The sequence below is a fragment of the Engraulis encrasicolus genome, chromosome 23, assembly GCF_034702125.1.
Source record: "Engraulis encrasicolus isolate BLACKSEA-1 chromosome 23, IST_EnEncr_1.0, whole genome shotgun sequence".
Taxonomy (NCBI): Eukaryota; Metazoa; Chordata; class Actinopteri; order Clupeiformes; family Engraulidae; genus Engraulis; species Engraulis encrasicolus.
This window is the reverse complement of record NC_085879.1, coordinates 18,966,111-18,991,330: the sequence shown is the minus strand read 5'-3', so window position 1 is coordinate 18,991,330 and position 25,220 is coordinate 18,966,111. Positions and strand designations below refer to the sequence as shown.

Below are 25,220 nucleotides of genomic sequence, written 5' to 3'. Positions count from 1 at the left end.
ATCTTCAAAAACCTTGAGAATCCCCTCCCTTCATAATGTTCATATGTCCTTCTATATGTCCTAAGTTGCTATGGACAAAAGAGAGCAATTTAATGAATATGTAATGTACAGCGTGTTCATCTTGTTAGTGTACGTGTGTTCATCTTACTTGATGCATGGAGAGGAGGCTCTCTTGTTGGTGCTGGTGTGTGTGTGTGTGTGTGTGTGTGTGTGTGCGTGCGTGCGTGCGTGCGTGCATCTTACTTGATGCATGGAGAGGAGGCTCTCTTGTTGGTGCTGGTGTGTGTGTGTGTGTGTGTGTGTGTGTGTGTGTGTGTGTGTGTGTGTGTGTGTGTGTGTGTGTGTGTGCGCTGTGTTCATCTTACTTGATGCCTGGAGAGGGGGCTCTCTTGTTGGTGGTGCTGTTGAGGGGTGCGGGGGAGGGGGAACGGTGGCGGCTGGCGAGGGTCGAGGGGGAGGCGGGACGGGTCCCTCCTGGAGATGTGAAGCGCTTCTCAGACTTCTGCTGACAGGGGACAGAGGTGACACACAGGGGAGAGAGGAGGGAGAACAGAGAAACATTAGAATGGGAGAGAGACCGAGACAGAGGTGAGACACAGGGGAGAAATATGAGAACGGGAGAAAGAGAGAGAGAGAGAGAGAGAGAGAGGGAGAGATAGAGAGAGAGGGAGAGATAGAGAGAGAGAGGGAGAGATAGAGAGAGAGAGGGAGAGAGAGAGCACGAGAGAGAGAGAGAGAGCGCGAGAGAGAGCGCGAGAGAGAGAGAGAGAGCGCGAGAGAGAGACATGAGACAGAGGGGAGAAATATGAGAACAGACATATGAGAGAGAGAGGGAGAGAGAGAGAGAGAGAGAGAGAGAGAGAGAGAGAGAGAGAGAGAGAGAGAGAGAGAGAGAGAGAGAGAGAGAGAGAGAGAGAGAGAGAGAGAGAGAGAGAAACACACAGAAAGAGCCGTGAGACACAGGGGAGAAACATGAGAAAATAATGAGGGACAGCATACAGAAATCACTGTGACATCCATTCTGAAGTTATGGATCTGCAGCTGTAAGGATAGCAAATAACCATGGAAGACTAAAACACGACAGCAGCAAAGACAGCTGGGACAGAAACCCCCATCGCACTACTGCATCACTTCTGAAGTCACAGTTTAGCCATGGACCTGGGTCTACATGATTTCATGCTAAGATTAAATCTTATGGTATGTGCATGTCGTGTTAGGTTTACCAGATCAGAGTCATGTCAGATGAAAGAATGTGAAAGAATTTGTGACAGTTCGGCACCATTTTCATTTTTTTTTTATGCCCATTCATGTCAGACCAAAGAGCGCTAAAGAACACGGCAATGTTCTTTCACTTTACAAACCTGTATTCAGAAGCTTATGTTACATTTAAGTGCCCTTATTGCCACTAGCGACTGGACTGGGGAGGTCCCAGGCAGGCAGCCTCAATAGATTTACACCTCTAGTGGAGCTATAAAGTGATGCGGTGGCAGAGCTGAGGAACACCATTAGGATACTTGCCAAAAGTGTAAAGTGGTGATGCTTTTATGTGCGCTCAAAAATTCCTGAAAGACCACTTTCTAACCTCCACGAATTACTGGAGGCCTTATAACAGAGAGACTCTCTGCTTATACTGCTGTAATAGGCCGGAGAAAAAAAATGATCAGCGGTAAGCTTCTCCTCACCATCACTACTGTATGAAATGTCCTTGAACATGCACTTCCGTTTATTCCTCATAATTTGATTGTGATACGTTATTCATTTTAAGTGTTTTTAACATTTCACTCACTACACAGAATGTGAAAGTTGTGCTGCTAGATCAGCTTTATGTGCTGCTGGCAAGGCAAGGCCAGACAAGGCAACAGCGCAGCATCTACAGCTTCAGACGTTTTGCCCGAGGGCATAGCAGTAGGTGCGCTCAAGCATGTGATCATCGTGTCACCAGTGGAAATCGCAGGCAAACTTTTAAGGCGTTCTGACTGCCGTGTCATGACTCGCAAGTGGCCACTGGGGCACTAGTAATACACTAGCACTACGTTGTACTGTGCTTTCTCTTATGAATCACCCACCAGGCTGGGAACTCTCATTTCCAGAGCCCTCTGTATTTAAAAAACATATTCATGTGTAGGTCAAATAAATCAAATCAAATGTAGATCAGCAAATGAACCCCTCAAGTCAGCACAGACAGACCACAAGGTGTATTAAAACAGAGAGAGTTGTATTCAGACTCCCACATCTCCCTCCTGTATCTGCCTGTGGTTTCACACTAGCTGCATCACAGGTCTATCTTGTTCCCCTGAGAACTACGGTAACCACGCTGTCCTGAAGCCATGGGCAGTAACAAAATGTAGAGTACACATGGGTTCGGAGCTTCAACAGGAAATTGTACTTTAAAACAACCCAAGACCAAAGAATTGTCTTGTTCCAAACAGGAAAGCATACAAATGAGTCAGCACCATTATACCCACACCAGGTATAGGCATTATGCAAACTCTGACGGCATTCTCGCCAGTCTCAATGTTAAGTCAGTTAATACTTTGCTTTTGTACAGTAATTCAGAAATGCCAGCCAGTGGCTCCTGGTCTCTTTTCTAGAGTGAGGGCAGGGCAGCTCTAAGTATTGTCTCCCATTCTTTCTCTCTCCACCTCCCTCTCTTGTTCTGTGTCTTGCTCTCTCCACTTCTCTCTCTCCTGGCTAGCCAGCATCCGTGCGTACCACTCGCTGATTGTCTCCATGGTACAGTGCAGGCAGGGCAGCTCTTACAGTCTCCACAACTATGCTCTGTGGAGAAGCATCCTCTTCAAACGCCTCCCCTCCCCTCCCCTCCTCCTTCACCTCCTCCAGTCAAATGGCACATTTGGAAATGCTTCACATTTTCCTACCTGGTCACATTTGACCTGCACCTACCCTCTTTCTCACTCTGTGCTCAGCTGTGTGAAAAGGTTAGCCAAAAGCTGGGCTTAGACTTCAAAATACCTTTTTTGACCAAATCTTTTTCTCCCTCCAACCAAGAAGGTACACAGGTATCAACCTACAGTATATGTATTCTTCACTGTGTTATTGTTCACACAACTATATGACAATTGTAGGTCAGAAACGCCTGCCGTGGGTTCCTTTTCTCTGTCCACAAATGCAGGCAGGGCAGCTTTAAGAGTTGTCTCCCTCTCTGCTCTCTTCCCTTACCCGATCTGTCTGTCTTTCTCTCCTTTTCTCTCTCTTTCTCCATCCAAACCCATCCATTCATCCGTGCGTGCCACTCGCCAATTGTCTCCGGGGTACAGTGCGGGCAGGGCAGCTCTTATTGTTTCCAAGAGTCTGTTGTGCATCCTTTCTCCCTTTCCCTCCCCATCCCCCCCGTCTCCTCCTGTGGCTCCTCCATTCAAAATTGCACATTTTAAAATGCATCACATTATCCTCCTGAGTCTCATTTCATCTACACTGACCCCCTCCCTCTGTTTGTGCTGAGCTTAGTGCAGTAAGTGTTCTGCTGTGATCAATGACTGCGTTAGAATGGACACCGAGGTTCCATTTTATGCCGTTAATCATATTTGAAGCATTTTTAACAAACAATTTCTGGAATACAACACAAAAACAGAATTCCTGGTTGTAACGGCCCAGTCAGTATCAGGCCTGAAACATGACGTTTGATAGCTTCAAGGGGGGGTGCAGTGGCGCACCGTGCAGAGCACTTCCATATGCATGGGGACCCAGCTGACCAGCCCTTCCCCATCTCTCTCTCCCCATTACTTTCCTCTCATATCTCGACTGTTTTGCCATAATAAAGGCACGCAAAGCTCAAAAATATACTTAAAAAAAATAAGAAAAGTCTTCAAAAATCAGTTAAACTGCGCTGTGTGCATAGAATGTAGCTTTAGTCATTAGCTGTAACCAAGGCAGCCAGCAGTGCTGCTGCTGTTTGCTGTTCTACCAGAGCTGATTATGCCCCGCCACAAAGGCACACACACACTCCATCACGCTTTGTTAAACAAAGGATGGACAAACAAATACCAAGGCAATCAGGCAGCCACAATATCCTGGACAGAGTTCAGCTGTTGGTTAGAAGCAAACCTTTTTTTTCTGTCCTTAAACCTTCATCAATTAAAATGATCATACTGGGTAATCCAAATATGAATATAAATAGCTTTGTAAGCAATATTTTGTAGTATTCACAAACACCCAACATGAAATCCCTTCACTTCCCATCATGAGTAGTGTAGGCACCAGACAGAGCTGGCAACTGGTGCACCAATGTGTATATGAAGTAGCCTACATTATTCTCAGGGATGGGCAACATTGAGCGCATGCAGGGAATAATCTGGATTTAAATGGAACAGTGGCAGTATTCAGTTCAAGCACGACTCATGTAAACTCTTAATTCATTCCGTATGTGGCTGTGTTTCAGGAATATTCTGGTTGCCCAACACTGTTGCTCATACCTCAATGGGGTATTCCGGAAGATGATTAAAACAGAATACTGAGAATATTCCGTTTGAAACTGAAAAACTGTCCGTATGTAACTGCAGTCAATGCTGCTGCCTAGCTAAACATTCTGTAGACCAAGTGTGATGCCAAGTGATGACCTTTTTTAATAAGAGGCAAGGCATTTAGTCACAAGGCAAAGGGGATGTGGTGAGGTTCATGTCTAGTCCAAACACACTTTTGAAAAATTAATACAGCAGTTACTGCTTTCCTCTTATGTAGGTCAGTACTGTTAACTAATGTCACATGTTAAGATTGCCATCAGTGATATGGGGTAGGGGCTGGCTGACATAATTTTGAAAGGTGACGCGCAGAGTATCAGGTGAGGTGGCTTAAGAAGATTGCCTTGAAAGTCATAGTACTGCTCATACATGTTAACAAATGGCAGTGTGTCAAAGTAAAAAAAAAAAGGCTTTTGTAGTTCTGCCAGTGCTGGTGGTAACTGGTGTCACAAACAGCAGAAAGGGCACTATCAGAGATGGGCATGGCTGATAGAGGGCTGAGGCTTGCTTTGAAAGGCAAAGCAGAGCTGAGCAGAGCTGAATCTGATGGAGTGCTGGCATGCAAACGATGTCCGGTAGAGCGTGTCTATAGTGCCAGGAGGCTGGGGCATTTCCTTCCAGGAGAGCTGACACACAAAGAGGCGACTGCACCTTCATTCAATGGCAGTATTTTGCCTGATGCCTTAACTCAAAACCATTCAAGTGATTCCTTGTGAGACCTAAGGGCTTATGCAGTCAAGTTTATATTGAAAGTCAACAAGGGTGTGGGTCTATGAAGAGAACCGGATCACAAAAGTTTCAGCTATACTGTAGCCAGTAGGCAAGGGTGTTTCCTTTTAGGAGAGTTGAACAAAGTAGGCACCAAGGCCTTCATTTGAGGAGAGTGTTTTGACATCACCTCAAAACCATAGAAGATAATACAAGTCTGAAGCAGGTTACGTTTATATTCAAAGCCAAAGAGGAGGTAAAATGTCTATAGAAAGACCTGGATGATGACAAACATTTTAAGTACTACAGCCCATTCTCAATGTCCTCCAGGACAGCAGAGTAGATCTGATGGAGTGCTGAGTCTGACATGCAAACGATGGCCAGTGGCGCATGTCTATAGTGCCACTACACTGGGCCACTTCCTTCCAGGAGAGCTGACACACCCTCCGCTATAGCCACAACCACAACCACGGCCACTGATCATTATCTGACCCATCATACAGGTCTATAAATATACTGAGCCAGGGTTTTGCACCGTCATGCTTTCCCTCCCAACAGATAAGATCATTGGAGTTTTTAACCCACAAAAAGAAGGCAAAAATGAACAAAGGGTTAAAAATACAACAAAATAAGACGGGTGAATGGACTTGTCATGCTTCCATACATTTGTGTACAGTTTTCTTACCGTTTCAGTACTTTGAAACAGATTCTATGCCATAAATACTGAACAGATTTGCACACTTGTCACATGTTTTTTACATGTGTAAATATTTACAATATGAGGACGCGATTATGTATGTATAGGCGTATGTGTGTGTCTCCTCAGTCCTCACTGTGCCAACATTCAGTGCAGCCTGGGCAGGTGCAGAAGACAATATGGCAAATTTGAGTGTGAGTATGTGTGATGAGGTTTGTGTGCGTCTCCTTACCGTGCCGGAGTCCAGGGCGGCATGGGCGGATGAAGAGGTGGGCATGCCGTTGCGGCGGTCGTTGCTACGGCTGCGTACCGGTGGGCTGCGGCCCACTGGGGGCGTGGTGGAGGCTGAGCGGGGACACAGCACGTGAGTCTCTGCACCACAGGACACCGAGACCATACAGGACAGGACAGGACAGGAGGAGGAGGAAGAGGAAGAGGAGGACACACACACACAAGACACACAGGTGGAGGAAGAGGAGGAAGAGTACGTCGAGGAGGAGGAGGAAGACATTGCAAGCAATGAAGGAGAACAAATAAGGGGGGCATGTCAGCCAGGAGGGAGGGAGGATGGACGAGGCATGCAGCACCCCAGCAATGGGGAGAGGAGAGAAAGAGAGAGAGAGAGAGAGAGAGAGAGAGAGAGAGAGAGAGAGAGAGAGAGAGAGAGAGAGAGAGAGAGAGAGAGAGAGAGAGAGAGAGAAATGCAGAAAGAGAGAGAGCGAGACAGAGACACACAGAGAGAAAGAGAAATACAGAGAACGATGGAAAAGGAGATACAGAAAGAGCAAAAAGAGAGACAAAAAGAAATGGGGAACGACAAGAGCACAAAAACAAGAGAATGCAGCGCATTAGCGTCCTGGGATGGCTACAGGTGCAGCAGTCATCCTTCTGCCTAGACTTGAAGCACACAGTGCAATAGCAATAGGTATATACACATACAGTAAGGGGGCTAGGTTGGGTAGGGGGCAGGGACTGGAGAAAGGAGGCACAGCAACAGCTGGGGACACAGGGCAGCATTCAGACAACAGTTTACAGTAGCATTGTTCAGATCAGTTCCCCGCTCAAAATCAAGCTCAGACCCACATCCATAATACCCATCACCTCCAAAAAGAGCAAAACAAAACCCACACACACACTGCACGGAACAGCACAGCACACACCATAACAAGACCACACCGCAAACACAAACACCATAGCATCAGGCAAGCCCAAAACCAGCAACTGGTACAACACACCAACACACATATTTAACAGACACAAGTAAACAAACAACAACAACAGTAGACATAATAAGCACATACAGCCCTTTTTACACTTACATGACAGGAACTTGCTTTAGTTAACTGCTATCATTTCAACTTTGATGTTTCCAAATGAGTGAAAAGCTGCAGGTTTTTAATGTTTGGTCAGGAACAAGGGGGTGCTGTGCGTTTCTGGATGAGTATATACCTCAGACATAGACTGTACAATTTGGTTTGAACACGCACATACGTGTGGTGTTCCAAAAGTCACCAGGGGGGTCAGCAGCACTGTGGAACCAGGAGTCTGGGCCATGGAACGTGGACCAATACTAGCATGCTTACTTCACTCACACTAGCTATATGCAGGTAAAATGATATTATACGTGGTCAAAATTGGCTAGTTAATAGTTGGCTAGATTTATTACTTAGTGGGCTGGGGCTCATGTTTTTTTAAAGTTCCAAAAAGATCATTGGTTCAGATGTTGTGAAGTTAGCTTCCACCCCCTATGTGAACCTATACTAGTAGGGCTGCTATTCAGGCTAGCCCTGAGCACTTCACAACAAGGGGTCAAAGATGTGCAAAATGGCATTGACATTCAGTGTAATGATGATTTTTAAATTGTTTCAAGTGAATGGATGACAGCCGAGGCTTTCATGAATTCACTGGAAAAAAGTAAAATAAAAGAGTCATGTTTTTTACAGTTACAGTCAGCAGAAGGTATCCGTTACACTGATGACAATTTCATTTTGCACGTCTTTGACCCACAGGCTTGTGACATTATGTAATGTCCTGCACGGGGAGAGGAGCGAGGAGGTTTGATGCGGGTCATCCTGAGACAATGCAATGGGATGATGAGGCTTCCCACGTGCAACGCATGTGATTAATAGTGACGCAATAGTAATCACACACACTAGTACACACTTACGCAAGTCAGATTGAGCATGCCTCTTATGAAAGATTATATCTACACTAAGAGTGACACGAGCAAGCCAACTATACCTGAAGGAGTGCGACTTAATGCCTGACTTACCAACACGAGGGGTGGGGTTTGTAAGGACATTCTGTTCAATGTACTGAAGTTTCAATCTGTCGCAGCCAGGTTACTTTTAGTAGTCATTTCTTTTGAGTTTACGGGATACAGGGAGATACAAAGAGCAATCAGAGCTCCTTAAGCAATGAGCCTGGAGACACATATGCTGCATTCAGGCTCTTGAGATTTGAGGGTTTTTCAAAAGTAAAATGTGGGTATGTTAGAGCTGACTGAACACATTCTAATGCAAAATGAGGGTCCTGGCATTTAAATGCAACTTACTTCATGTTTTTATGTGCTTCAGAGGCTGAGATATTTAGGATTCTAATAGGCAGAGGGCACCCTTTCCCAAAAAGGGCTTGGGCTAAAATGGGTTAGGCAATGAGCCTGGCCAGGTGATGCTAGGTGGCACGAGGTGGAAGGCTCTGGAACATGGGTTTGTTCATCAGAGCTCCTCAGGTGAACACGTACAGCCCTTCACAGCATGTGGGCAGAGGGGATAAGTATCCTCTCTCAAAGACACAAGATCAGACCAGTACGTGGGAGAATTTGAATAGGCAATCACCATTACACATTGAAGAAGGGTGCTTAGCCTGAATCGTGCATGGGCGATAGAAGCGAAATAAGAAAGAATTTACTTCATGTGGGATTCTGCACTCAGTTAAAAACTTTCAAGAGCAACCAACAGGTGATGGTGTGAGCACATCTTGTCCACATATCAAGAATTTGAAAATGAATCAGCGAGCAGTCTAAGTTTAGTAAGTGTATAAGCAAATGTACGTAAGCTGGCTGAATCGAGCTGATAACAAGAATGCTGGCGCATCTTATGTATCCATCCGCAGCAGTCCTCCCAGTATGCTTCTGCCAACCTGACATTCCTAATTTAGTAACCTGTGAGTGAGTTCAATCCTCTGCTAAGTCCCTTCACAGGTGGGACTGGTGGATGGGGTAAGGTGGAGGGGTGTAAAGAGAGCGCTGAGGTGTGCACGGAGGTGGTGGGTGGTGCATGTGGTAAATGGATGCCATCACTCCTGGTCAGGGTTAAGAGGAGTGTGTGTGTGTGTGTGTGTGTGTGTGTGTGTGTGTGTGTGTGTGTGTGTGTGTGTGTACTGTTGCAGGTCTCTCAGGCACGGGACACCTCAGTCTCGTTAGCACGCTCTCACACAACCGGCTGTTCCCCAGCCCATCCTCCTCACCCTCGCACGCACAGCGGTGTGCAGCTAATCAGCTTAGAAAAGATCTGAGCGTGTGTGTGTGTGTGTGTGTGCGCGCGCATGTGTGTGTAGGTGGAGATCGTTAAACCTAATGAGCTATGGCATTTCCGTCGTATGTGTGTCATACAGACAGGAAACATATCCTTGTAAAAAAAAGGCCACTAAGAAAAGACCCCTGTGCAACACCCACAGCACCTGAAGTGTTGCTGCCCCCACCTCTAGCTCTAAAGATAGGAGAGGGAATGGGGGTGGGGTTGGAGGGTGCAAGAGGATGATCTGAACCCCAACTAAGGGCTTAAGACGAAGGTGAAAGTGGCTATCCTCTTAACACTCTCCGTCTCCCCCAAGCTGTTTTCAGGCCGATCATCAGAACGGTGCCAGTGCCGGTTCCCACACCAGTTACACTACGAGCTTACCAGCGAGCGCGTGAAACAGATGGACATGCTCCGTGTCATGTCTAATGTTGTCATCACGGTTTACTTACAAAACCTGTGTTTTACTTGGTTTGTATCTTGAGCCAACTTTTCAATTCTTGAATGCTCGAATTTCTGGTGTGGACAAACCAGTTGTTTCCAGACTGATTACGTGCGGGAACCGGCACGGTTCTCTTCTCGAATAGCCTGAAAACACTGTTTGTGGAGCTCTCTAGGAACTAGCTCTCACACAGCAAGAAATAACACCACCATTTGAAGATCACCAGAGCGGCACAGGAGATGGAGGGCAGCTGAAGTCAAGCACCTGATAAAGGGGTGGGGGGTCTAAGGGACAGCCCAGTTCTGAGACTGGGGTGACAGCGGCTTTTCCCATCTCATATCTCTCCGTCACTCCTCCCTTTTCTCTCTGACTTTCTCCTCCTTTCTCTCTCCCTCTCTCAAGTCCAGAGTGTACCTGTCTCGTCTTGTCTACCTGTCTGTGGTGCTCTCCAAGGTTACCTGGTGCGTTTTCCCCGTCTGCGGAGAGGGCGCCGGCGCTCCTGCTCCTAGCAATTGAGGACTGCGTGGGGGTGAGCAGGCGGCTGAGCACTGCACTGTCCACGGGGCTGGTCAGGCCGCGGCGGGCTATGGTACACACGGGCGCGGCATGGCAGGTATGGATGGACGCAGCACAGGTGGTACAGGGTTGGGTACACATGCGTAGGTAACATGCGCCAAGCCCGGCAACACACAGTGCCCACGTGGTTTATAAATATATAAAAAAAAGAATAAAAGAAAGAAAGAGGCGAAAGACGAGGCAGAGGAAAAAGATAAGATAGAGAAGGTAGATGGAGAGACAAGAGGGTTGGAGAAAGGAGAGGGGGAGAAAAACAAAAAAAGACAAAATTAAGCCAGGGGTGTGGTTGTGAGGGGGGTGTGGGGGTCAGGAGGAGAGGTGAGGGAGAGAAGCAAACCATGTAACTTTTTTAAAAACACCAGAGAACAGAAGAGAATAGAACTGAAGAATCATCTTGAGGCATCGAGGTGGAGCTACGGTATTTCACCGCGGAGGCTGCGGATGAGGCTGCAGCTGAGGCTAAGGGCTAAGGCAGTTGCTAGTTGCTGTAAGGCGGATGGGGAGGGAGGTCAAGGTTGGGGGAGGATGTCAGGACAGCGGTATTAATGGCAGACGACCAAAGGGAAAGGGGTGGGGTGGGGTGGTGGGTGAGTGCACTGAGGTTGATTGAGGTTGTCTCTCGGGAGAGAAGAGGGTGGTGATTGCATGGATGGGAGCGGCATGGTTACAGGCTCTACTGTATAAAAATATACAATCATATCCATAATTAGGATGCACCCTCTCCTCTGCCACTGTAAGCACTGATCTGGGTACAGTAAAACGTGCGTTCTTCCATTGAGAGTAACTATCAGTGCTTACACAGGTAGGGGACTTGGGGATTTGATTATTGCCGAGGGGTTAATAATATGGGACAGCAGCAGAAAAAAGGTGAAAGTGACAACCAACCAAGAGCTCTTTGCTTTCCACTGTGGTTCAACTCAATTGTTACACGTTTATAAACACAAAAAATGTTAACTTCAATATTACACTTTACAATAAGCAACAGCATTTGCACAAGTTAGGTGTTACACATAATTAACGTGTTACACATAATTAACGTTAAAGTTTATTAACTACCGGTACCTCTTAAGTGGGTATGAGGAGGCTGTTAAAACTATTAGACCGTTCTTTACTATCAAAGAGCTCTTGGAGTGTCTTAAAAAAAAAAAAACATAAAAAACAGCTATTCCCCATTACTACTATTGTAACGACTGTTACAATTCAAGAATGAGTGGGAACAGAATAAAATTTCGTTCAAAAAGAAAAAAACTCTTCCTTTTTTATATGAAAGGAGGAGTAAAAAAAAAAAAGCTAGATTCCTCCTTTTTGATGAAAGGAACGTACGGGCACTGACCACAGCCAAAACAAACAACAACAAGAGAAATTATTGTGCTTTTTAGCTAGCTGGTGACAATCAAGAGCCAGCATCTGTTTAGGACAGGTGACCGAGTCACCATGACAACAAGGAGGGCTGGGGACCGGAGGCCCGGTTGGGAGGGGGAGAGGTTGTATGATTCAGGATCTGGGTTGGGGGGCAACAACATCCAAGCACGGCTCCCGGGAGAGCCATAGCATGTCGTTACGGTTACGGGTCTCTGGGCAATTAGTGGGCAGTCTTATAAGAATGACGAGGCGGTTTGGTGTGGATGTGCGTTTGTTGGGGTAGAGTGGCATTTAGTCAGAATCTCCTGTCTGTTTAGGTTGAGGGGGGACAGGGGCCAGTGGAGGGGAGGTTTGGGTTGGTAGTAATATCATTTTTAACGTTTGAGTAGCATCATAACAAACGTTTAAGCATAGCAACAGTCGAGTTTGCCTGAAACCTGAAATACGTTATAACACTAATAACAGAGAGAGAAAAGAGCGAGCCCGCTCTCTCTCCCTCTCCCTCTCTGTTTAGGCACAAGTGAGATCCGGCGGTGGCGGCCATCTTGAAAGGAAACAAAGTAGCGTGCAAAGTTGAGTTGAGAGCTGCCGATACATTTCCTGTGAACATTTCTGTGTGACAGAAAGGCTTTAGGGCTGTGACAAAAAATACAAACATACAAACCTAACATACACAAAAACAAACCAACGATACACAGGACACATACAACATTAAACAGACAGAAGGCCACTCATGCATAAAACACAGTGCGGGCATGAGCCCAGGCAATGCCGTCATCTGAGCTGAGAGAGAGAGAGAGAGAGAGAGAGAGAGAGAGAGAGAGAGAGAGAGAGAGAGAGAGAACGCTAGAGCGCTCTGGAGGGAAAAGAAGGCCGCATTCACATAAACAAACAAACAAATAAACAATGGTGCCATTGTTGTTAGTTAGTTGCTGCAGACAAAGAAGGCATTCCTGACCACAGGGCCCGGCAGGCAGGCAGGCAGGCAGGCGGCTGAGCCGGGGGAGAGAAGGTTAAGTCATGATTAGTGCTGTAAGTGGTGGCACACTGGAACACTGCACATGTGCTGTCAGGATCTTAGGGGGGAGAGAGAGAGAGAGAGAGAGAGAGAGAGAGAGAGAGAGAGAGAGAGAGAGAGAGAGAGAGAGAGAGAGAGAAAGAGAGGGGACAGAGGAGAAGATGGATAGAAGCGAGAGAGGGAGAGAGAGAAAGAAACAAGAAAGAGGCCATAGTCTGGCAGTGTCTTCCACATGTGTCCACACACACACACACAAATGCCTTCAAACACACAAACACAAAGCTGTTAGAAATGGTTGTCATTAGCGTATGTTATTGTGCACACATGTTAAGAGAACCATAGAAATGTGCAGAGCCACACTGCAAACAGAGAGACACAGCAGACACAACAGCGCCTGACATACGACTGTTTCTGCGTACGCGCACACACACGCACGCACCCACACACGCACCCACACGTGCAAACACACGGCAACCCTGTTAGTTCAGACGCTGACCATGCGTTTTGTCTTCTGATGAGTGTGTGTGTGTTGTTGTATGTGAGTCTGAGTAGACGGCAAGACAGCGAAAGCTCATAACTCGGCACACGCATGCAAGCTCATCATAGAGCCGAGGAAAGGCTGGTGCAGTGAGCTCGTGACACAGTGGCGGTGGTTTACAGGTTTTACAGGCACCTGGTTCGTCGCCGGGGTTTGAGGTGGCGGCCGTAGCCTTCTCTGCGCGGGTGGGGGTGGTGGCTCGCGCTGCCGCCCTGGACAGGGAGGAGCTGCGGCGGGTGGTCGAGGCTTTCTGGCCTGGGGGGTTCGGGAGGGGAGGGTGGAGGGTGAGGAGGGTGGTTATAATAGCTTAGAATTTTTTTCATTCACCTTTGCCTTTTTGGCCATTAATTATTAACTTAGTTTACTAATAATAAGAGGGGGGGGGGGAGATGGAGAGTAAGGGGGTGGAGGGTAAGGAGAGGATAGAGGAATGGGGGAGGGGGTCTGGGTGTGGGGAGGTTGGAGGGAGAGGAATGATGGTTGAGGGAGGAGGGAGGGAGAAGGGAGAGGAGTGGAGGGAGAAGGGAGAGGAGTGGAGGGAGGGAGAAGGGGGTAGAGGGTAGAGGAGGAGGTAGAGGGTAGAGAAGGGGGGGTGGTGGAGGGAGAGGATAGAGAGAGGCAGGGAGGGCTGGCTGGAAGAGTGCACATGTGCGGCATGTGAAACTCATTGGAGGCCTTAACTCAATTAACTACAGTGGTGGCGAAGGAGCTCAGTGAAGTGCAGTGAAGTTTCTATGCAGTGGCGTTTCAATGGAGTGCAGAGCAACACAGATTGGAATCTGTGAGGACAGAAAAAAAGCCTAGAGGAGACAGGGAAGGGTCTGTGTGTGCATTACGAGTAACAGGGGGCCATGAAAATTAACTCTCTGCACTTCAGGGTCCTAAAGGTGAATAAGGGCAAGTGTGTGTGTGTGTGTGTGTGTGTGTGTGTGTGTGTGTGTGTGTGTGTGTGTGTGTGTGTGTGTGTGTGTTTGTTTCCCGAGGCACTTAAAATTGATTAAATGCTCTGGTCCAAACCTACAGACTTAGAAAACAACATTAGAGTAAACAAACATGTGTGCTACAGGTAAAGTATGTCTCATTCTCAACACTCAACCACACTACACTTCGTATCTTCTTATCTCATTAATTAACTTACTGAAGGCTTTCCTGACCTACCTTCAAAAGGTCAGCCAGTCTAACTTTAGTGACTTCCACATGAGCTTACAGATTACTGCACTCTAGGCTTAAAGGTAGAGCATAATGTCATAACAACGGCATATTCATATTTTTCTTACGCTTCCTACATACCTGACAGCCAAGACTTTCCTTTCTCTTAAGGATATAAAGAGAGGAGAGAGAGAGAGATAGATAGAGAGAGTATGTGAGAAATAAAGAATAAAGAAAGACAAACAGAGAGAGCAAGTTACAGGGGTGAGAATAGATGAAAAGAGAGGAGAGAGAGAGAAAGAGAGATAGAGGTAGAAAGAGAGAGGGGAAGACAAAAGTATTGAGAGGAGAGATGAGGGCTTGTGTCTGCACCTGTCTGATCCACCTGAGGCTGCTTATTATGGGCTTCCTTAGCGGGCTGCTGGGGGTTGCTAGGCAACCGGTTCAAAGATGAACTCCTCCGCTTACCTGAATGGGGGGTGAGAGGAGAACCAGGGACAAGCTGACTATGGAGCTCAAATAAAAACACACACACACACACACACAAACTCCTTTACACACACACACAAACACACGCGCGCAAACGCACACACACGCGCACACACACAGGATCCAACTCTCTCGGATGTGCACGCACACACACACACAGGCTCAGAGTATCACACACACGCGACTAAGGGGTCAATGACTGCTGTGTGGCGTATGAGTGTGTATCTGATCTGTACTGCGGCCACTGTCACTGTGTGGATCCTCTGGTAGGAAAGAAAAACAAGTGGATGAGGCCAAGAATAACACTGTGAAGAGGGGACGGGGACGAGAACAGCTGAGTCATTACACACACACACACACACACACACACACACACACACACACACACACACACACACACACACACACACACACACACACACACACACACACACACACACACACACAGGCACGCACACAGACACACACACACACACAGGCGCACACACACAGGCGCACACACAGGCACACACGTACACACAGGCACACACACACAGGCACGCACACACACAGGCACGCACACACACACAGGCACGCACACACACACAGGCACGCACACACACACAGGCACGCACACACACAGGCACACACACACACACAGACACACAAACACACACACATGGTGTCCACTGCAGGAAGAAGGGGGCTCCTGGGAGGAAGTTTATGTTAGGTTTCAAATCAGTGCACATAATCACTTCCGTAGATTAAAAAAAGAAGAAAAGAAAACAACAAACTCATAGGTCAAGCTTTCCCTTTAAACAGATAGATCTCCATGTGTGGACAGGGGCCATAACGGCAATTCAAAGGTGCCACAAACGATTAACATGTTAACAACACATGGCATCAAAAGCTGTGTGGTCTCAGTAACGTGCAGAACTCTGTGCTGCACTCCATGAGTAACTACCAATACAAATGTGGGATAGGCAATACACTACCAACACAACCATACAGGGAACATTCACTACGTTACAAATAAAATAAGACAGAGAATTAAGGTGATAACCAGTCTGGACGATTAATAAATTGTTGTTGTTGAGCTCAATTATAATGATCAAACTTGGACATAACATGAAAGTACGGGTAGTCCCTGAAGCTTTGGTTATTGTTGACAAAAAAAGATTACACAGTAGAATGTCAGCTGTGTGGTAATGGTTTAGTCAGAGTGTGATAAAATGATAATTAAAACGTTGTGAGGAAGTTTTCAGTCACATCGCCACAATGAGATGAGAATGAGATGTATTGATGTTTACATACTGTATATGGGTGTGGATATGGAGGTGAGAGGAGAGGATGGTGAGGAAAGAGGAGAAGGAGAGAGTGGGAGAGGTAAGGAGAGAGGAGGAAGGAGAGAGGAGCAAAGGTAAGGTGAGAGGAGCAGGGATTAAAGCAAAAAAAAGTAATCTGACTGAACTTTTTTACCGGTTAGGCACCCGATCGAGTATCACTCCGTAACCCTACGAAAACCAATGTAGCCAGGCTCTGCCCTCATGACGAAACATACATGCAAGGAATGGTGCCAGAGCCAGCGGCATAGGCAGACGGGGCAGTCGCCTAGAGCAGAATAGGCCTATGTCTTGAGGGTGCCAGTAATACCAAAAAGTGCCACAAAATCAGAACTTCAACCAACATAAATCTTTACACTTCACATGAACAATGAATATTCATTATACACTCAGTAGACCTATATAGACTCAGTATGAGTGTACCTGTAGGTACTAGATCAGATGTAGGCCTACAATGCTATGTTTACAGATGCCAATTTCTAAATACAAAAAAAGGAAAGAGGGCGGGCAGGCCTAGGCCGCTCACCAGATTGACTAGAACTGGCCGAGGATGGAGGGATAATGGATACTATATCAGACTGCAAAGATTGAACTGAAACTTGGGGCATGTTTTGGTTATTTCCTCTTATTTCTACCCATTGTTTATGAATTGTTCACAACATCATGCAGAATGGATTCACAATGAATGCTGCTTCAAAATGGTAGCTGAGCTCACAGAATTATTGACTTGGAATTGCAATGTGTTGATACAGTGAGTGATCCCATTATGGGGTTTTTTGTTGTAGTAGTAGGCTATATTTTGTCTCACATTAGAATGGGCAAACACTGTTCTGGTGAAAGCACTGGTGTGCATTGCTTGCAGTTGTATTTCTGACATTTAAAAAGCCCTGATCATAGCAATCAGAGGGAGAAAACTAGCTTTAATTATTTTTTCACCCTTCGGCCTTTTTCAGTATTCATCCTGTTACAAATAACTTGTTGACGTTTACAAACAGGGTGCGGTATGTCTACCTCTGTGTTCTACCGTTTTGAAAACTACTGGCTACTTTTTTGCTTCTCGGTGTGCGGTGTCAAGCACACGCTTACCATTGATTTAAAAAACGTCCCCGATTCTTCCTATGCGCACGTGTTCTACAAGCTGACAGGACGCAGCAGACACGACAGTCACAGACCTATCGTTTACAAAAGTAACACACTTTCCCAAGCTTGTCGCGCAGCTTTCCACTCGAATCAAGGCAAATCACCCACCCATCAGTCCTGAGTGCGCAGTGCGCAAATAGGCTAACTGAACTCAAACGAAACGCATAGTCCGAGAAGATGGGCACAGACGTTGAGCCACTCAAAAACAAGCGCACACACAACTGTTGCTGCTGCACACTATTCCAGTTAGCAGAAATAGCGTCACACAGTAACCAGCCTTGAAAGTGAAACAAACGTCGAAACGGCATTTATCGACCATGAGTCCACCCATCAGAACACTGCTTCCCAGAACAAGACGTGGCATAAATTGGCTCTGCCAGGGATAGCCTATCCGTGACCCAAATGCAACCCATTTTTAACGTATTTCTTGAATATATATATCGGTAACAACAAAGTTAATCTGCTATGAGTACAGATGAGACTGTGAATTATCCGTTGTCAAAAAGACAACTAGCTCTACACGCAGCCAGTCAAACGCGCTAAACTTTGAGGATGAAACGCATGGTAGGCTATCCTAGTTAGCTGCCATAGTCGTCCCATTGGGGCTATGAATAATGCTAGTAAGAGTCACAATGCTTAAAAGGCAAACCCTTCATCATACGCAGTCGAAGTAAACTATTCATTTTTTTTTCTAAATATCTGCCACGGCAGGTGCAATGATATGGAAACGTCACTGCACTTTATACATTATATTACAATTATTTTCCTTTCTGCCATCAGCAACAATTTTGGCTATTTATTTTTTTTAATCTCTCGCGTTCTGCTGCCACAGAATTGTTGACCGCTCGTGTACTTTTTTTTGGAACACGGAAGAACAGGGGATGACCCAAAACTAGGCTACTGAGTGAATGTTGTATCACACCGCCAATGGTGGAGTGTATAGCCTAACTACATCCGTAGGCTTACCAAACACACCTCTCGTCCCCGTCTCATGACCAGGAGTGCTCTCGATTTGAGTTCAGTTGGAAAGTAAAAATTGTAAATTAATTGACATAAATTATACGGACGGAAATCCGTCCAAAGGAAAATCCAGTTGACGGAATTCCGTCGTAGCGACGGAAAACTTTAATCCCTGGAGGAGAGGAGGAGAGGGCAGGAGAGGGAAAGTGAGAGGAGCGAGGAGCAGAGGAAGGGTAGTGATGGGGAGAGTACGGGGAGAGAGGAGGAAATGAGAGGAGGAGGGGAGAAGAGAAGAGAAGAGAAGAGAAGAGAAGAGAAGAGAAGAGAAGAGAAGAGAAGAGAAGAGAAGAGAAGAGAAGAGAAGAGAAGAGAAGAACGTAGAGGTGATGAGGAGGAGGTGATGAGGAGGTGACAAGGCTGAGGTGAGGATAAGTGCGGTGTGAGGTGAGGAGGGAGGGAGCGGACTTACTTTTGTCAGGGGAGCGGGCAAGGGCAGCGGAGGAGGAGGACAGGCGCTTATTGATGACACCATCGCCCAACTGTTTCAGGTTCATGGTGGAGGTGGAGCGCTTGTCCACTGTTAGAGGGATAGTAAGGGGTAGGGTAGGAAGGAAGGGTGGGAGTGATGGGTAGGGGAATGAAGAGGACACACACACACACACATAGTGCAGAGAGGAAGTGGTGGGAATGATGGGGGGTGGGGGGGCAGGGACACACAGAGGGTGTAGAATAGGAGTGAGAGGGACACACACATACAGGGAGGAGGATTAGGGTTGTGACACAGGGATGCTTGACACAGTAACACTAACCATACATGCTACCTCTGGGATATACTAGCACAAAGGTGGCTAAATACACAGGCACAGGGATACAATACACAGGTATACTATACACAGGGATACAACAAAATGCTTCTACAGGATGTAACATAAATGTGTTCCGTTTATATAACTTAATATGTCCAGGACACAAAAGAGGTCCACCCAGGAGAAATGTACTGTATGTGAAAATGATTAATACACATCCAACCCCATGCTGTGAGTTCTTATATGGACAGCAAAACGGCATTTCAAGCCAAACAGTTACACTGCTTAGCAAGCCTTGTACTGTGCAGACACACACATAGAGCTGCAGCCAGCCAGCATTCATTTCAGACAAGCATCATCACTGTTAACTTCGAATTAGTCTTGTTGCCAAGGTGACCAGAGGGCACTTCTCTGGAGAGGGAACCGAACAAGTGACACCTGTGTGGCAGAGACGGCACATTCAAAAGAGGAAAGTCTCCAGAGCACGCACGCACGCACGCACGCACGCACGCACGCAACGGTGGTCCCCAGAGCGTGCCTGCGCACACACATACAATATACACACACATTTGAAAACAAACACACACATACATTAAACACACACACACAGTTAAACATGAACGTGTAACATGCAAACACAAAGCCTCTTGGGGAAGGCCACTGGTGGATTATATATCCCCGAGCGGAGCAGAGCTGTGCATTCCATTCCATTCCCCGCCCTCGCTCCGCTGTGAACTGAAAAGAACCATGAAAAGGTGACTGAGTGGGTGAACCAGGAAAGAAAGAAAGAAAGAATGATGGAGAGGTGGAGGCACAGAGAAAGAGAGAGAGAGTCCACCAAAGACACAGAGGACAAGCAGACAGACGGAACAAGTAGACACAACGTCATATGAAGCCATACGGCACAACAGAACATGTGAGGAGAGACTCAGGTCAGGTGTGATGACACGCACGCACGCGCACGCACACACGCACACACACGCCAGAGAAATAGAGCCAAGATGCTGTTAGTCGGTGCAGTGCGGGCCAGCCAAGGCTCAGGCTCAGGGCTTTAAAGATGAAAGGTGAAAGGTGAAAGGTCGAGGGGGTGAATAAGGTGAATGAGGGACAATACAAGGTGCTGAGTTTGAGTGACCGTGCATCACCGAGGACACAAAGCTACAGATACTGTATTATAGAGCCAGGAGCATGTTGTTAGTCCTGTGCAGCTCAAGCTTAAGCTAGGAGAAGGTGTGCGAAAATCCAAGCTGCTGAGATGGGGTGACGAGGGGGCCACACTATGTGTTTCTGAATGCGCCAGTGTGAATGTGCCTTAAAGAGTTGCTGACTCAGAACTGGTGCAGAGGGATGAGGTGGGTCAAGGCCCAGGGTGCAGTGAGGTGAGTGGGTGAGGGAGGGATATCTGAGGTGCCTGGGTGGTCACCGTATGCCCGTTTATCTGCGAGTGGGACTCAGCTGCTGACTTAAGAAGAGGTGGTGCAGTTGGAGTGTGGTACAGTGGGGGAGGTGGTGGTGGTGTGGAGTGGGGTACTGGAGGTGGGGTGGGTAGATGGGGGTCGGATGGAGAGGGGCACCTGGGGGTATCTTCCGCGGCTTGGCTGGAGAGGCGGGGGAGATTACTATGGCTACCGGGGACGAGGCGGAACCTGCATCGCTGTCACCTGGAGGAAGGGGGTATATTTATGAAGAGACAGATATGTAGATGGACAGAACAATACACTCGCCTCCAAAAGAGTTGTCGCCTATCCATCTGTTTGGAATAACAGCTAATAACCTGACTTTCAATTAATCACTTGGCTTCAGAAGTCACTCATATGAAAGCTACAACCCTCCCGAATGAAAATGTATGTACAAAAATAAATTTCATGCACCAAAGAAAGATTGACCCTTTATTGAACACAGACAGGGCAGATTTTCACAAGACAAAAGTTTTGTCGCCTATCAAACATAATGTGAAAATGAGCAGATAAGTCATTTCAAAACACTTCAAATACGCAGATTGGGTGTCATACTTAATCACTGAATCACTCTCACCTCTCCAGAAAATTGACTTTGGCCTTAGGTGTATGTTTAGGGTCATTGTAATCATGGAAAGCAACACAATGAAAATCAGTGGAGTTCAATGAGAGATGGTGACATATTCGCTATTCGTAGAGCAATACATGTTTAACTTCATGATTTAATCAATGATAAAAGCCCTCAAACACCTGCAGCATGCATGCAGCTCCTCATAAGAGCTGTATCTGTACCATGTTTCACTTTATGCACCATTTCTCTTTTTTCATATTCTTCATCTCCAACACCATATAGTTTTGATGCTATCAGTTCTAAAATGGTTGATCTTGGGATCTTGACTTCAGAGTATGAGTCCCATTAGCCTTCATTTTTGTCAGAATTAGGCCTGACATACTCTTGGCTGGCTTTTTTGAGACAGGACAGTGGGAGAGACTTCTTTGGTGTTAAAGGTGAAGAATTTGGGAAAAATACATGGTGCCTAAAGTCAAACATGGGAGGGATACAGCTCTTATGTGGAGCTGCATGCATGCTGCTGGTGTGTGAGGGCTTTTATAATTGATTACATCGTGAAGTAAAAAATGTATTGCTCTACGAATAGCAAATATGTCACCATCTCTCATTGAACTCCATTGATTTTCATTGTGTTGCTTTCCATGATTACAATGACCCTAAACATACACCTAAGGCCAAAGTTGATTTTCTGGAGAGGTGTGAGTGAATCAGTGATTAAGTATGACACCCGATCTGCGTATTTGAAGTGTTTTGAAGTGACTTATCTGCTCATTTTCACATTATGTTCGATAGGCGACAAAACTTTTGTCTTGTCAAAATCTGCCCTGTCTGTGTTCATTAAAGGGTCAATCTTTCTTTGGTGCATGAAATTTATTTTTGTACATACATTTTCATTCGAGAGGGTTGTAGCTTTCATATGAGTGACTTCTGAAGCCAAGTGATTAATTGAAAGTCAGGTTATTAGCTGTTATTCCAAACAGATGGGTAGGCGACAACTCTTTTGGAGGCGAGTGTAGAGGGAGAGAGAGAGAGAGAGAGAGAGAGAGAGAGAGAGAGAGAGAGAGAGAGAGAGAGAGAGAGAGAGAGAGAGAGAGAGAGAAAGAGAGAAAGAGAAAGAGAGAAAGAGAGAGAGAGAAAGAGAGAAAGAGAAAGAGAGAAAGAGAGAGAGAGAGAAGAGCGCAACTACACCAACATAGTTTGAATTGATTAAGTTTGTGAGATCATCATCCGCTTGCCAAAAAAGTAAACACTGAAGAACAATCGAGGTAAGTGAAGTGAAGGCACACAGCAGAAACACATTGGGGAGATGAATCCGATACTCATCATCATAGAACAACCACACACAAACACAAACAGCAATGACCCATTCCCTCTAAACAGAGATGCACGGAATGACCGTACCTGTTCTACTGTCTGACATAATCTGTAATATAAACAAACCAGCACACACCCAGACATGCACCAACACTCCCCCAAACACACTGCGTAAGAGTTGCATGGACTTAGGGCCGTACCTCCTCCTGTGGAGTCTGACAGGCCTCCCCATGACCAGCGCTTCTGCCTCTGCTCCGCCCTCTGACTGCGCTCCATAGTGCGCCGCATCACCGCCTCATAGCGCTCCTGGGGAGGGAGAGAAGAGAGGAGGGAAAACAGAGGGAGGTTAGATAGATGGAGACTAACTGGGGCGCTTTGATATTTGTATTGATCAGACAAAAAGACAGAGACACTGATACAGGATGAGAGATAGGGGGGAGAGGTGGAGAGAGGGAGGGAGATGGGGGGGTGAGAGAGAGAGAGAGAGAAAGTGAAATAACGTAAAATGGGGCAGAGAGGTCACTTTTAGACAGGGAAAAACAGAAGCAGTGCAAGGGAATGGAGAAAGGGAGAGGGGGAAGGAGAGAGAGGAGGAGAGAGGGAGAAGGGGAAAGGGAAGAGGAGAGAGGGAGGAGGAGAGAGGGAGAGGGAGAGAGGGAGAAGTAGAGAGGTTAAGTGAGCCCAATGAACTGGAATGGATCTCCAGTCAGCAGCTCAGGTCTCACTTCTGCACTGCAGAGAGAGAACTAAGGCGCATTCAGGCCAGCATGATCATGCCTCAAGTCTGAGCGTTCCAGAACTGGAAAGTTGGTTTGCGATGCGAACCCAAAAATACTTGTTTTTTTCTCCACCAACCGTGACGACAATGTGAACGTTAGCAGGTTCATCCGGGTAACTTAGTCATGTGCAGAAAAGTTCAGAGCCCGTTTTGAGCTTGAGTGGCTAACACAGGCTAACACTTCAGTTCCAAACGTAACTGATACGGGAACATCACTGTTCTGGTCAACATAATCCATGTCTTGGTAAAGTCAAAGTAAAAGGTCAAAGAGTTCATCACAACACTGATGAATCAAAACCAGCCGAAAAACCAGCCATGATCCCACAGAGCACCAGGGCTTTGATCGGGCAAAAAGGCAGGAACATGATACTGAGCACATTGTGCGCTTCAGCCATTTCTATAGCAACAGTGGATACTAGCACTTGAGGTTTGTAAATTAGAAAACAGAAATTCCTGATTTATCGGACAACACACACACACACACCAAGTGAAGAGAAGAATTGGCTGGAGTGAAACTTCTAAATGGTTCTTCTCCTCTTCTCTTTAACTAACTGACAGAAACATATGTTGCTCTCAGTCTAAACCATTGCAGGTGACAATGCAGGGTTTTTTGTCTTTCAGAAACACCAAAAAGCAGTCCCATTGCTCAGCACTTAACCAAACTCTTAACTGAAAACTTTTCCATGTTTCCCCACGTGCCACAGATGAATGGACTCAGTTACCAGTCCACCCGTTTGGTGAGCGCATTACAAATCAGCTGACTCAGAGCTGGTCGGGTCAAATCTGTGGCAGGGTTTCTACTTTCCTGAAACCAGGATTGAGCCCTCTGTGGTGTGAACCATTAACAATTTATATTGATTTATTTTAAAGACATTTTGTATAGGCTTTTGTGACTTTATTTATGACAGGACAGTAGAGATAATGACAGGAAATCAGTTGGACAGAGAGATGGGGGCAGGGTTGGGGCATGACTCAGGCCGGACTCGAACATAGGTCTCCATGGGCATGCAAGCCCAAATGTGGGGGGCTGAGGGCGCAGCACCACAGCGGCCCCACTATTAACAACTTATAATGATATGATAGTCATGTAAAATACTGTTCATAAGTTCTAAAGTTCATTCTATTACGCCAATTCATAGTGGTGTGCATTGGCACTGCCCTTACAATTCAATTCGATTACGATTCGGGAGGTAACGATTAGATTCAAATCGATTCAATCCGATTCTGCGATGCAATGCAATGCAATGCATTACATTTCTACTGAAAGCAAGGAGAATTTTTTCATCAGTCATGAGGCAATACAATTAGTCAGACACTGAACAACATTTTATTGACTGTTCTGTGCATCAGTCCTGCAGCTTTCAATGCTTTGAAGTGCTTTCATTTAATATAAAGTTAATTTGCTCCGGAAATGCCCTGGAAGAAATTTAAAAATATGCTGCATCGATTATGGCACTTACCTAATTATTGTCGATTATTGAATTATCCTGCCCCGCATTGCGATGCATTGCCGAATCTATTATTGTTGACACGACTACTAATTCACAGCATTACTGAGATCTGCAGAGACATTTGTAAATACAACTTCAACAGTTTTAACTTCTTGGGGGAAAAAAAAATCTAATCCATAACCATGATTCCACATAAAGCCTCCGACTTGATAACATTATAAACTCTCTATTCCGGAAAACAAGCGTATGCATCCCTTCATCACCATAATTGTTTTGCATGAGAACATTTCCTCAGATAGGCTACATAAACAAAGGGCTTGGAGAGAACAGGGCAAATAATGCTGCAATGGTTAGACATATTCCAATGACATTCAAAACACATGTTTGAATGGGTGACACAGCAACTTTCACAAGCACGATCCTGACAAGAACAGTCAAGATGACCA

At 46.2% G+C, this 25,220-nt stretch overlaps 1 protein-coding gene across 11 annotated transcripts in view; it reads right to left on the bottom strand.

Annotated features, from left to right (window-relative positions):
- Positions 1 to 25,220, bottom strand: part of map7d3 (MAP7 domain containing 3) — a 72,353-nt gene that overhangs the window by 24,790 nt on the left and 22,343 nt on the right. The window contains exons 5-12 of one of the 11 annotated variants that reach the window (XM_063190544.1): positions 22,746 to 22,851; positions 20,778 to 20,864; positions 18,867 to 18,974; positions 14,859 to 14,954; positions 13,473 to 13,592; positions 10,302 to 10,427; positions 6,116 to 6,255; positions 366 to 505 (exon numbers count right to left, since the gene is read on the bottom strand). In XM_063190544.1, coding sequence (XP_063046614.1) covers positions 366 to 505; positions 6,116 to 6,255; positions 10,302 to 10,427; positions 13,473 to 13,592; positions 14,859 to 14,954; positions 18,867 to 18,974; positions 20,778 to 20,864; positions 22,746 to 22,851 — 923 coding nt within the window. The remainder of the gene's footprint in view (positions 1 to 365; positions 506 to 6,115; positions 6,256 to 10,301; positions 10,428 to 13,472; positions 13,593 to 14,858; positions 14,955 to 18,866; positions 18,975 to 20,777; positions 20,865 to 22,745; positions 22,852 to 25,220) is intronic. The other 10 variants (XM_063190545.1, XM_063190546.1, XM_063190549.1 and 7 more) reach the window with 10 other exon arrangements.